The sequence below is a fragment of the Boleophthalmus pectinirostris genome, unplaced genomic scaffold (assembly GCF_026225935.1).
Source record: "Boleophthalmus pectinirostris isolate CB_2022bp ecotype Guang Dong unplaced genomic scaffold, ASM2622593v1 HiC_scaffold_16, whole genome shotgun sequence".
Classification (NCBI taxonomy): Eukaryota; Metazoa; Chordata; class Actinopteri; order Gobiiformes; family Gobiidae; genus Boleophthalmus; species Boleophthalmus pectinirostris.
Window position 1 is genome coordinate 34035715 of NW_026571095.1, and position 13306 is coordinate 34049020.

General features: G+C 43.1%; 1 protein-coding gene across 1 annotated transcript in view; it reads left to right on the top strand.

Annotated features, from left to right (window-relative positions):
• The window catches only part of LOC110173591 (solute carrier organic anion transporter family member 5A1-like), a 47901-nt gene extending 38462 nt beyond the window's left edge, over positions 1–9439 (top strand). Inside the window, exons 10-11 of the mRNA XM_055151394.1 lie at positions 992–1056; positions 4718–9439. Of these exons, the coding sequence (XP_055007369.1) occupies positions 992–1056; positions 4718–5193 (541 nt within the window). The 3' untranslated portion in view covers positions 5194–9439. The remainder of the gene's footprint in view (positions 1–991; positions 1057–4717) is intronic.
• The last annotated feature ends 3867 nt before the right edge of the window (positions 9440–13306 follow it).

Here is a 13306-nt window from a genome sequence, read left to right on the forward strand (position 1 = left end):
ACCAGGACTAGGTCTAAACCAGGACTAAACCAGGAACCAGGAACCAGGTCTAAACCAGGTAAACCAGGACTAAACCAGGAAACCAGGACTCTAAACCAGGACTGAACCAGGACTAAACCAGGTCTAAACCAGGTCTAAACCAGGACTGAACCAGGAGGTCTAGGTCTAAACCAGGACTGACTAACCAGGACTAAAGGTCTAAAACCCGGTCTAAACTAGGACTACACCAGGTCTAAACCAGGACTGAACCAGGTCTAAACCAGGTCTAAACCAGGACCAAGCCAGGTCTAAACCAGGTTTAAACCAGGTCTAATCCAGGTCTAACTAGGTCTAAACTAGGACTACACCAGGACTGGACCAGGACTGAACCAGGCTTAAACTAGGTTTAAACCAGGTCTAAACCAGGACTAAACTAGGACTTAACCAAGTCTAAAGCAGGACTTAACCAGGTCTAAACCTGGTCTAAACCAGGTCTAAACCAGGACTACACCAGGAGCGCAGCATACCCACCCGTAAAATTCCACAACATTAAAATCCGCCCGATTCAGCGACTATTTGCACATACGACCTGCTGCAGGACTCTGTCACACATCCACACAAACCGTGAATATTTAGGCTGAGTTCTTCTCTCAAACGGAAAACCACTGTGTTTTTAAACTCCACACATCTTCACTAGAATCATGTGGATAATTTCAGCTCTGGAATTACCAATTTCTACTGAACTAAAGTTAAAACGAGCTGTTAACTTGAAAACTAACACTTCATGACATCACAAACTGGAACAGAGCATTTTGAGCTTTGGAGATGTAGACAGACTAATAACGTGGACCAAAATATTGACGTGATAAACACAATCACGATCAGGTTGTTGTCACTTATTGTTCATAAAGAACAATATAAACGATAAAGTTGACTTGAATGTGATTTTAGCGCCCTCTCCTGGTCTGATGTTGTGTGTTTGTGTCTGTGTGTGATTGTGTGTTTGTTGCAGGTCTGTGGCGGAGCAGGAGAGGCCCTTCGCTTTGGGGATGCAGTTCGTGCTGCTGAGGACCCTGGGTAAGGTTTACAAATACACGTAGAGATCAAATCATGTATCTCTCGATCTGTGGCAGTGTACAGTACTTTGCATTTCAAATATTTACTACATTTACATGGACGTTCATTCATCTCTGTTCACCTTTGAGTTGTCCAAGGGCGTAGGTTTGGTTTCAGGTTTGGTGGGGACATTATTGGAGTCTGGGCAGGTCCAAAATAAGTGAGAGGTGGTTTAATTTTTCAGTTTGTGTCCATTGTCCTTCTAAGATGATTCTTTAGCAGATGTAGAAGTTTGTAGCAGATTTCCCTTTGCTTGTTGGTGATGAGATATTTGTGAGGTCATGTCCGTACATTTTTCCATGGAATATTGTCAGTAGAGTCGGGGTCTCACAGCGCATGAGTAGGGAGTAGAAACGCGTTATAAAAGTAACAAATTACTGTAATGTGTTGCTTTTTGCTGTAACGCAATAATGTGGCATTACAGGGAAAAAATTGTAATATTTTACTTGGTACAAATGTGCATTTTAACCTGGGTTGAAGTGGTGGGTTTTTTGTTTTTCAAATACAAATTTGCTAAAATCACGGCGGTATCAGTGGCGTTGAAACACTATCGTTACGATTCCGAGTGTCTGGACGGGCCCGTAGGTGTGCCCGCGTAGACTGTCGGGTGACCGCGGGCAAAAGGACCGACGCAGAACCCCATGCCGCGCAGGTCTAAGGGGCTATCGCGTTTTGAGGACACTCTGCTCCACGGCCTCGGGGTTCTCTCAGGGGCGCTCCTAGATTCCAAGTCCTAGTCCAAGATTAGTCCTGGTTTGGTCCTGGTTCAGTTTTGGTTTAGAACTGGTGTAGTTCTGGTTTAGTCCTGGTTTTTTCCTGGTTTAGACTTGGTTTAGACCTGGTTTAGTTCTGGTTTAGTCCTGGTTCAGTCCATATACGGTGCAAAAGTTCGACATCTTTGCTCAGTTATTTTGGTGAGAGTAACTTAAAAGTGCTGTAATAGTTGTGTAATGTCTAATATTTTAAATACACTAATATTGTAATGAAACAAATTATTTTGAAATGACAGTAACAAGTCATAAATAAATAACACGTTACAGTTTTGAAGTAACTTGCCCAACAGTGGTGTCAATAGTCGCTCTTTTTCCACGGCGACTCATTATAAGACAAGTTTAAATGAAGGTGAAGCCGAGTAAGTTCATTTTGAAAAGTTTTTCAAAGTTTGGTGCAGCGTCTTCACTCACGCCTGCTCGAGCCGACATCTTCGGGCGCTGGCCCTGTCCTGCCGCTTCCCCAGTTTAGGCTCCTGGCAACCAAAAACATGCTACACAGGTCTCCAGGAAGAACAACTGATACCTAAAGTCAATTAAATACACTCAATCAATGAACCTGCCCTGGGACGACAAGTGGAAATGAGCACTGGCGCTACAACCTGCATCTCTCCTGTTAAGGTTAATGTATATTAACCACTGTCCCGGTCTCAATAAATAAATAAATAAACAAACTGACATCACTCATTTGCAGCCAATGAAACAGCGGCAGGAGTAACCCTGTCGTCACTGAATGCATCTCAGAACGTCTAAGAAACAAAATGTGAAATAAAACGTGTTAAAGTAATAATACTGAGTTTGGAAAAATATCGGAATGAATTTATATTTGTGTTTATTAAACTAAAATGGCAAATATTGGTAGGGAATATTTTGTCTTCCCCAAATATTGATTGTCCCCACTGTCCCTATGCAAACCTACGCCCTTGTATGAGTTCTATTTTAGACCTCGCTTAGCCCCAGAGATTGTTTAATCCGTTGTAGGCCTGGTTTAGATTTGGTATGATATTTTTGACAGTACTTGGTGTGAAGTTTGAGAACCATTGCTCCAGTCAGAGGGTTTAAAATTCCTGCTTCTCTTTGTTGCCGTGTTAAATGCAAATGGGAGAGAAACTAGATTAGAATGAAATCAGATGTAAACATTTCTCTTTCTTTTATGGGGCCAGTAGTTCTGAAAAGTTTGAGACTGTAGACGACTTTCAAATATCAAAGTATGAAATGTAAAGTGAAATCAGATTTACAGCCGAAGAGTTCAAATTGCCCTTGACTCCTTCTCGAGAGGAAGCTCGGTGGCGGGTGATACTTGTGTGTAAAACCGTCTTTGTGGCTGAGTACGTCTAAATGCAGTGGTATTGGAGGCTGGACGTGAAGGCGGACGCTCAGCTAAAAGCATTGATTGAGCGGTGCTGAGAAGGCGGGTGGAGTTAGTGCAGACGGAGCACAGCTGTCAGGCTCATCCGTCAGAGCAGGGTGTGGTCTGCGGAGCCACGGCACGACCACGTGAAGCTACAGACTGACATCAGCAGTGGAGGCAGCACAAAACTCAGTCAAATCAGAGAAACAGTTTTCTTGGAGCCAGAACATGCTTCCGGTCTCTGTAAAGTGTATATGTAATTTGTGCGTGTGATGTAGAATCGTATTTTTCGGACTATAAGGCGCAAAATCAATAATGTTGAATTCTCTCGTCTATTTTCATACATAAGTTGCATCGGATTATAAGGCACATTAAGCAAAACAAATGAACGACACTTGAGACTGACACTTTAGCCCAGGCATCCACGATCCATTCGCAGATCGTGGCATAAATCACCCGGTGTTTCCTCCCTGTCTTGGTGAAATGTAGGGCTTTATACTTCTTGTTTTTATGCAGTTACTGGTGTTAAATTGCTGAATTGTGCATTGTTACTGTGAGCGAGGTTACCTCTCCACAGATCTGACTTGTAATGTAGCTTGGCGGCATAACCTGCTTGTCTCAGAAAAGAAATAAGCTTACGGTTTGAGGTCAGTAAGCACAACCAGAAATAATACGTAAGACGCACTGTTGATTTTTGAGAAAATTAAAGGATTTTAAATGCACCTTATAATCCAAAAAAATATGGTATATGTGTGTAATCTGTGTGTGTAACATGTAAGTGTGTATAACATGTGGGTGAACATGTGTGTAACTCATGTCCAACATGCGTTTGTGTGTAACGTGTATGTAATGTGTGTGCTTAACGTGTGTGTAACGTGCACGTAAAATGTGTGTGTAAAATGTGTGTGTAACATGTGTATGTAACATGTGTGTGTAACGTGTGTGTAACATGTGTATAAAATGTGTGTGTAATGTGTTTAAGATGTGCCTGTAATGTGTGTGTGTGTGTAATGTGTGTGTTTCACATGTGTGTGTATCGTGTGTGTAACATGTGTGTGTATCATGTGTGTGTAATGTGTGTGTAACGCGTTTAAGATGTACCTGTAACATGTGTGTAACATGTGTGTAACATGTGTGTATTGTATGTGTGTCAAATTTGCGTGTAACATGTGTGTGTAACATGTGTGTGTATGTGTAACGTGTGTGTAACATTGTGTGTGTAACATGTGTGTGTAACGTGTGTGTAACTTGTGTATAAAATGTGTGTATAATGTGTTTAAGATGTCCCTGTAATGTGTGTGTGTAACGTGTGTGTTTCACTTGTGTGTGTATCGTGTGTGTGTGTAACGTGTGTGTATCGTGTTTAAGATGTGCCTGTAACATATGTGTGTAACGTGTGTGTATCGTGTGTAATGTGTGTGTATCGTGTGTGTGTAATGTGTGTGTAAAATGTGTGTTTTACAAGTGTGTGTAACGTGTGTGTAACTTGTGTGTGTTTCAGCGTACATCCCCACGCCCATCTACTTTGGCGCGGTGATCGACACCACGTGCATGCTGTGGCAGCAGGACTGTGGCGTGCACGGCTCGTGTTGGGAGTACGACGTCACCTCGCTGCGCTTCGTCTACTTTGGCCTGGCCGCCAGCCTCAAGTTCCTGGGCTTCCTCTTCATCTTCCTCACCTGGTACTCCATCAAGTCTCGGGAGAAGAAGGTGGAGGTGTGGCTGAAGCGGCACCTCTCTCCGGCGGACACGGTGGGCAGCCTGGTGTGCCACCCGGGCGGGCACAAGGGCCACGCGCGCACCCGCTCCTGCCCCGTCAATATCCCCCGCCACGAGCCCGCCCCCCTCAACCGCGGCGTCAGCACCCACTCCTGCCCCGGCAACGAGCTCCAAGCCCCGCCCCCGGACACGCCCATGGCCCCGGACACGCCCACACCCACGCCTACGCCCGACACCCACCGCTCTGCCATGGTCTGACTGCAGGACCGAGCGCTCGAATAAGCCGCTGAAACTCCCTGTCCCGCGCTGTGGTGGGCGGGGTCTGCAGTGGCGGGGTCTGTACTGGCAGGGGGCACACTGTCCGGGAAGCTCTGAGACGCTGGGCACACGGTGAGCTCTGTGCCCGCTGGACCATGGACCCAGCTCTGTCCCGTGACTGACCTGAAATAGTTTTGGACAATCTAGCTGTTTTACAATTAGAAATCTAGTGATGTTGAGGATTTTTGAATGACTAAAAAAGCCAGTGGAGTGTTACGACGAGCCTCACGACGCGCACATCGGAGAGCGGCACATTTACCCCAGTGAATCCTCCCAAAAGTCGAGCGATTCTGGATGGTACAGGCTGGAGAAGTGCCCTTGAACATAGAACATGCCCTTGAATTAATAAGCGTTAGATACGAGTTAGGGATGCACCGATACTGAAAGAATTTGCTGTATCGGTTCCATGATAACGGATGGACCTTTAATTGAAAAGTATTTACAGGCTGATCTGGCAACGTCTCATAATATTTGACCTTTTACTAAAAATCAAATTATTGATATCGTTATCAGAACTAAAAAAGCTGGATCGGTGCATCCCTAATAAGAGTAAGACTTATTTTCCGAGCGAAAGATTCACATTTAAAAACAATAACAATAGGTGGAAATTAGAAAAAAAAAAAAAGAAAAGAAAAAGAAATACATACACAGTTTCAAATGTGCACTAGATAACTTTTTAGGAGGATGGAGATGTTATTTCTTTGTGTGGAATGTACGACTTTAAACTTCTCGCTTTTATACAATTATCGGTGTTAAATTGCTAAAGAATACCTTGAAAATCACGCGTTGTTGCCTCTCCACAGATCTGACCTGTAACTTGGCCTGCTTGTCTCAGAAAAGAAAGACAAGTTTAGTTCCTCGCAAAGCAATAACATCTCCGTAGAAACAACATTTGGGGCACCTGTCGTCATGAAAGTCAAATAGAAACATTTCATTAGTAGTTGATTTTTCAGATAGAAGACGTGTAAAATGACACACCATTTCCCACCGGAGAGTTCCCAATCACCAGTCAGTGAATTTTAGACGAGACGAGTTTTATTTGAAGTTATTTTATTTGACTAAACTGCAGAATTAGAGTGCAGACAATATTCTGACTGAAAAGATCTTTGTTCTGATCGCCCAAAAGTTCTCACGAGTCACCGCTAGTTCTAGTTTAGTCCTGGTCTAGTCCTGGTCTAGTCCTGGTCTAGTCCCGGTTTAGTCTTGGTTTAGTCCTGGTCTAGTCCCGGTTTAGCCCATGAATCTGCACAAGTTGCTGTTTGTGCCTGGTAGTGACATTCTTTTGTAGAGGCTAAATAAAAACCTGCTTGTCTGTGCAGCTGTGGTGAGTTCAAGGTGCATAGGACATTTGGGTTTCAGAATGTTCCCTCACCTCAGGGCTTTGTATTTGTTTGTATTTGTTCAGCAGGAAACGTGCATCAGTGTTTTTAAAGTAGTTTACAGGAGAGGCCTCGTAAGTAGAACGTCACAGCTGGGACGCCGTGTTGTTGCCAGATAAACAGGATCTGGCAACCCAAAGCAACAAGTTCGTTCAGCTTTCTGATTGGATTGAACAACTTTTAAGAGGATAAAATAATGAATGAAAATGAAAATTGTTAGCAGTAAAATAAGTATTTGATTTGAACCTGTTTCCTTCATGTCTGAGGACAAAGATGAGAAAAAATTATGAATTATTTGACAGCATTTTTAATTTAAAGTGACCCCCGTGTAACTTTCTGGAGGTGCCACATCATTTGCAAAGTTAAAAGCAAACTTTGGAACATTCTCCATGGAGACATTTGATGCTATATTGTGGAATATTACAGCCAAAGGAACAACGTTTCCATGAAAACAAGCAGGAGGAGGCCAAATAAGGCTACGTTCAGACTGCAGCCTGAAGTGACCCAAATCAGATTTTTTGGCCCCGATGTGACCTGTATCTGATCTTTTAATGACAGTCTGAACGACACAGATCCAATTTTTTCAAATGTGACCCAGGACACTTGGATATGTGCTCCTGAAACCGATACATATCTGATCTTTTGACATGTGACTTTAGTCTGAACTGCCAAAGTGCATTCATCCACCTACACGTTATCGACAAGCCACAAACGTCACTATTCTGCGCTGAAGTAGGCGAAAATTGTTAATGAACTCTGTGTCACTGAAGTGAAGCACATCACCACTCACCACTCTTGGCTCCGTCTCCACATCCACACGTTCCTTTCAACGGACTGTCCCACAAAACACCACGGCCAAAAACCTCGTCCTTCTCCTTCTCAATCTCCTCCTTAAAACAAGTAAGTTGTTCATGTTCTGGCTCCGGTACGAGAGGAACTTTAAAATCTCCAGGTGCTCAATGCTGCGTGTTTGGACAACTTCCGTAAACACAGAGACGCTCGCTGCGGTTGACGTCGTCGTGTCTCCAGTGCACATGCGGGACACTTTCGGGCCGTTTAATGTTCACACAGGAGATCACATACAAGTCACATTTAATTGGAAATGTCGGATTTCACAAAAAAATCAGAATTGAGCATTAATCCCTGCAGTCTGAACGTAGCTTAAGAGTCAGTTTTGTGAAGAAGCCAACTCAGAGTAGGAATGCATCTTTTTATGACATCGAAAATGAAAAAAAAACCAAACTGCTTTTATTTAACATTTAATTTCACTTCAAGTTTCAACAAAACGTGGGCTTAAACAAAACGTGTTCTGTTGTCTTTGCAATATGACACATTTCAGAAATTTAAATGCATTTTATACATTTTGTAATGTGGTGTGTTACACATTTTATTTTTGTTTCCTGTCGTTTTCTGAAATGTCAAACATGTTTAGATCGGGAACATTTACTGAACCAAAGAGCAGTCGGCGATGTCATGAATGAATCATTGTAATAAACAAAAGGGGCCGATGCTACGTTCACGGCCCGTCAGATTTGTCGGCGTTCCTGTGTGTGACGGATCCTGAACACCAGAAGAGGATTAAGGAACTGGGCACTAAACTCAAAAAAAAAAAAAAAAAAAAAAAAAAAGACCAGAAATGACATTGTTTTATACGTCACTTGAATGCAGCTCAAAAATTTGACATTTGCGTATGAGCCTGAACACAACAAGGTGAAATCCTCGATGTACAGAGCCCTCCTGCCCCGGCTGACCCCCGGCTGACCCCCGGCTGACCCCTGGCTGACCTCTGCACACAGCTTCAGTCTCACCTCTGGAACAGGTTTTAAACACTTGTTTGAGCAATAAACCGTACACACATTTGGAGAGTTTGAAACGACGGCGCGTGTAAGAAGTCGGAGAAGCTGCTGCTCTGGTCGTGTGAACATTCTCAAAAGGTCATGTATTGTGTTAAACGGACTTTCCAACAACGGTATGCACTTATATCTCAGTCCAGATCATATTTTTGGCTTAAATTTCATGTTTTTTGTTGTCTTTCTTCACTCCTCAATAGTTATTATAAAAGGGCCAGTATCTGATTTCGAACCATGACTCAGGAACATGTTTTAATTTTAACTTTTAACCCCGTCTTTTTAGTCTTTTCTGCTGCTGCTTTGACACATAACACAGAAAATACTGTTTGCGTCTGACTGAATAGATTCTGAATCAGATATTACCCAAGAAAATGCTTTTTTTAAGTGACTACGTTATATTTTACCGTCTCATTTTTTCTAATTTAGCTGCTTTAACCAAATAAAACATGAGGTAACAAGCATTTATTTTGACAATACATTGAAATCAGGTACAGGGCCTTTGATTTTCTTTTAAGTTATTACACGAAGACGTCATTAAAAGTAATTCAAACACACGACAGGAACACAACGGGCTCTATTCACGCTTACCGGAAGACGTTTGGAAACATGCGGATGACGACGACTTCCGGTGTCGTTCCCGACCGACGCTGGGCGATGTGATAAAACCGTGGATTCAGCAGCAGCGTTTTCACAACCTGACAAAGCTTTCACTTCGTAGAAACCGTCTGACCTCGCAGCATTAGGATTCGTTCGCTCGACGGTAGGCGGGTACATTTTTTTATTTTACCAATCGCTGCTGTTTGGTCGTGACGTATGTAATGCTCCGCCAACGGGGTTAACTGGTATATTAAGCTTGTTCCAAAACCTGTAGGAAGAAGGACAATAATGTCTTTCCCCTTGATAAAATTCACCGAACATTCTCTTTGTTCTGTCTTTAAATCCTCTATCTCAAGAATCGTTGCCAACACAGAATATATGGCTCTTCGTTGATTGGCTGGTGCCCGAACTTGCACTTCCGAGGTTCTTGCAAACCGTCTAGTGTATCTGATTCCTGACCTAGTCGCTGGAGAGAAATGAAATTGGTTTTTAGTGGCTTTTTCGAACTGTAGCTTCCTCACAGTTCGCACAAAGTTTGTTGCAATGGCAGACAAGAATCCAAGACCAGCTCGCTGCACAAGAAAGTTCATTTTTGAGGTTGCTGAAAGAAGAAGAGAAGGGAAAATGGAGCGAAGCCAAATTAAGGCGATTCTAGGAGATTCCTTCCAGCTATGGCGCAACTGAAGCAGACGAAGGGTCTAAAACAGGGGTCTCCAAAATTTTTCCTCTGGTGAGCTACTTTTACAAAACGAAAATGCCAGAGAGCTACAAGTTTTTAGCCAGGCTGGTGCCACCTAGTGCCTCCGCTCTCTTTCATTTCTCTCCAGCAACGAGGTCAGTTGTCAGCACAGAATGTATGTCTCTTTGCCGATTGGCACTTTTTTTTTTGCGAACCGTGTAGTGTATTCCGATTCCTGACCTACTCGCTGGAGAGAAATTAAATTGAGCGAAGGCGCTAGGTACGCGCCAGCCTGGTTAGTTCTGCTGATGGTGAGTCTGTTCTGTGCTTCTATCGCGTTGGAGATGGTTCATGTTAAACTTTTCGGAGATTATACGTCTGCAGATCGTATGCTTAGACCAATAGAACTATACTTCGCCCTTTAACGCGAAACCGCCTGAAACGGTAGTAAGTTGCAGCAGCCGATTTCGAGCCGAGGAAGATGGCAAGCGTAAAAGTTCTAGCCACGCTGTTTTCCCATTTATCTATGATTTGTTTAAACTGTTTTCCACAATAGCATCACACGACCGATGTCACGAACCCAGCGAAACAAGAAGGAGCAAGTCACAGTGACGTGGTCCAATAAGGACGCAACTAGAGCTCCTACGCCAGAGTATCAGCTTTTTCAGGCATCCACACAGTGCTGGATTAGAGCTGTACTCGGATGAATTTGTGGGAGTTGGTCTCGGCATCAGTGTCACTGCATCCACAACGAATATGACTCGAATACGAACTAGTGTGGACGGGACCTAAGTTAGACAAATTATAAAACACAAATTAATAGGCAATTTATAAAAGGAAAAAGAATACAATGACATTTAGATGAAGAAAACAAGGCCATTTTCTCAGTTCTCAGAGTTTCTATCACCGACAAAGCCCAAAGGAAGTCGTCGTCCGCATGTTTCCAAACGTCTGCCGGTTGAACAGAGCCGGCACAGGACTTTTTCTGTGTATCTCAAAACGACGTGACACTTCTGAAGGTGGTTGGGGCTGATGCGAGGAGCTGTGTCCTTCAGGATGTGGGCTGTAGGCTCATGTGCAGGCTCTCAAGATATTGACCATATGTCCACGGACTGCTCCAAACACAATGTGAATCTAATAAACACTCACTGGACTCTGTTTCTCTGCTCTGTTTTTTGTCTCGTTCTGTAGCCGTGCTCTAGACTGGTTTCCAAAGTAGTAGTGGCAAGGCGTGTAACGATATCCAAGTCTCACGATACGATATTTATTGCGATATTGTGGGAAAGCTCACGATATGATGGGGAGGCTCATGATTAGGGATGTAACAATATCCAAATCTCTCGGTACGATATTTTCACAATTTACATCTCAGAGTACGATATTTATTGTGATATTTTGCGGAGGCTGTGAACAAAACTGTTAATATGCTTCTTTTTCCTCTTAAAATGCCTTGACAAGACTTAACCCAAAGAAATAAGACTTAAAAGTGTTAGAACTGTTATTTCTTCTTGTCGTCTGCACTGAAATGGAGCAAAGGATCATGGTCTATGTAGTTCCCTCTGTCTGTTTTAGCTATTGCTGCACCATAACTCTTCATTTAAGCAAAGAGACTTGTAATTCGGTATATTGTGACGGTCCACGATATTATTGTGAGACTTTTGACGATACGATATCACGATATTTCTGTTACTGTTACATCCCTAGTAGTGGGGCTTGCTCAAATAATTAAATTAACTGTATTCAGCCTGGGCTCTTACAGATTTTAAAAGGTTACAATCACATACAGACCATGGATCTATTAAAATAACAGACACACACGTTTGTCTCAGGCTACGTCCAGACGCAGGAGCACTGAGTGAAAACGATGTAATCCTTCTGCCACACCTGTCTGTGGCGCGGTTCACAATAATAATATTTAATAATGCAGATCTCATCACTGTTTTTTAAACTTTAAAGGTTGTATAGAGGATTTTTTAAGGGAAGAGAAATACAGCGACGCTCCCTATTCAGATGTTGTTCATGCATGACACCACCTTCCTCCTCCACAGCGTCCTCAGTAGAAACAACTCCTCCCGCCTCCTGACTCCAGAAATCACGCTTGTTTACAGCCAGTGCGCGTTCAGAATTACTGTTGAAGTGACCTGTCTAGAAGTAATTTAGCGACTGATGCGTCAGTTTTTAGACTCCTCGTCGGCTTCAGTCGTGCCATCGCTTGAAGGAATCTCCAAGAAGCACCTCAGTTTGGCTTCGCTCCTTTTCCCCTTCTCTTCTTCTTTCAGTGACCTCAAAACTGTCTTTTGCGGCGAACTGGTCGTGGATTCTCGTCCACCATCGCAACAAACTTTGTGCGAATTGTGAGGAAGCAACAGTTTGAAAAAGCCTCCAAGAACCACTGCATAAACCACGTGATCCCTGCACGCCGATGAGTCAGTTACACTAGAAACGTAGGGAGTTTGATTGACAACCTAACAGCCAATAGATAAAGAGGTGGTCTCATTATCTATTGGCTGATGTTTCTCTGGCCTCACTACGTCCACAGTTGATAGATTTTCATTCTTTTTTTTTTTGGTCATCATAATTACAAGGCTGCTGCATGTCTGTAAGGGTATTTTAAACTTTCACTGACAATTTGAAACAAAAAAAAAAAATTTCAGCCTATTTTAGAAGTATCCAAGACATATAGAATTTTATTTTTATTTTTTTTTTGCAAAAGTTAAACATTAGCTTTCATTTTTAGTCATAAGATTTGGATGAGAATTATTAGAATAACTTAGTCTCAAAATCCAACAGTTTAATTACCCATGTGTAATCTTTGTTATTGATCCATGTGTGTATTTTGTGGTGTGTGTAACAGCGTATCTTGGTTGTTGGGCGACGGGAGAGGCTCCGTGGGCTACACCTGTCACATTTCGGTAATGGTTTCGCGGTCTGCGGAGGTGAGTTCGAGGGCTGCGGACTTCACTGCATCGGAAGACCCTGGCGATGACGGGGTCGCGACGTCATTGTTTTCCAAAAGCTGCGGTTTGCTCATCCATACGACAAAGCGACACCGGCGTTCTCAGATTTCTCCACTCTAGAACCCGTTCTCAAAAAACACTGTTTTCGCCGACACAAAACGCCAGCTCTCTGTGAACGAAAGGCCGAAACTAATACAAACTTCACCTTTTTGAGCAAAAAACATTGTTGTGTGAATAGGCCCTCATTCTCAGTTTATGTTCAGGCCTCATGTGAAAGCTTAGAACCTCCAGAATTCCCTCCCTGAGCTGCAGAGGCTGCACTAGCACTGACTCATGACTGACTGCAGGAGCTTTAGGCTTTAGGCAGTGACCATTCAGATCAGAGAGTATCATCATAAGCACTCATCTTCTGTATTTCCTGCAGTAGAGGGGGCGGGTTTCTGGACGCACTTAAATTGATTCAGTGTCTGCTTTCTTTGTTCTATAAATTTTACAGCAACTTCCACCTCCTTTCTGGTTTGGCTCCACTGTTCTCTGCTTTCTACTCCCAGTCTGTGGATCGAACAAGGAAAACAGGCATTGAATCTCTGT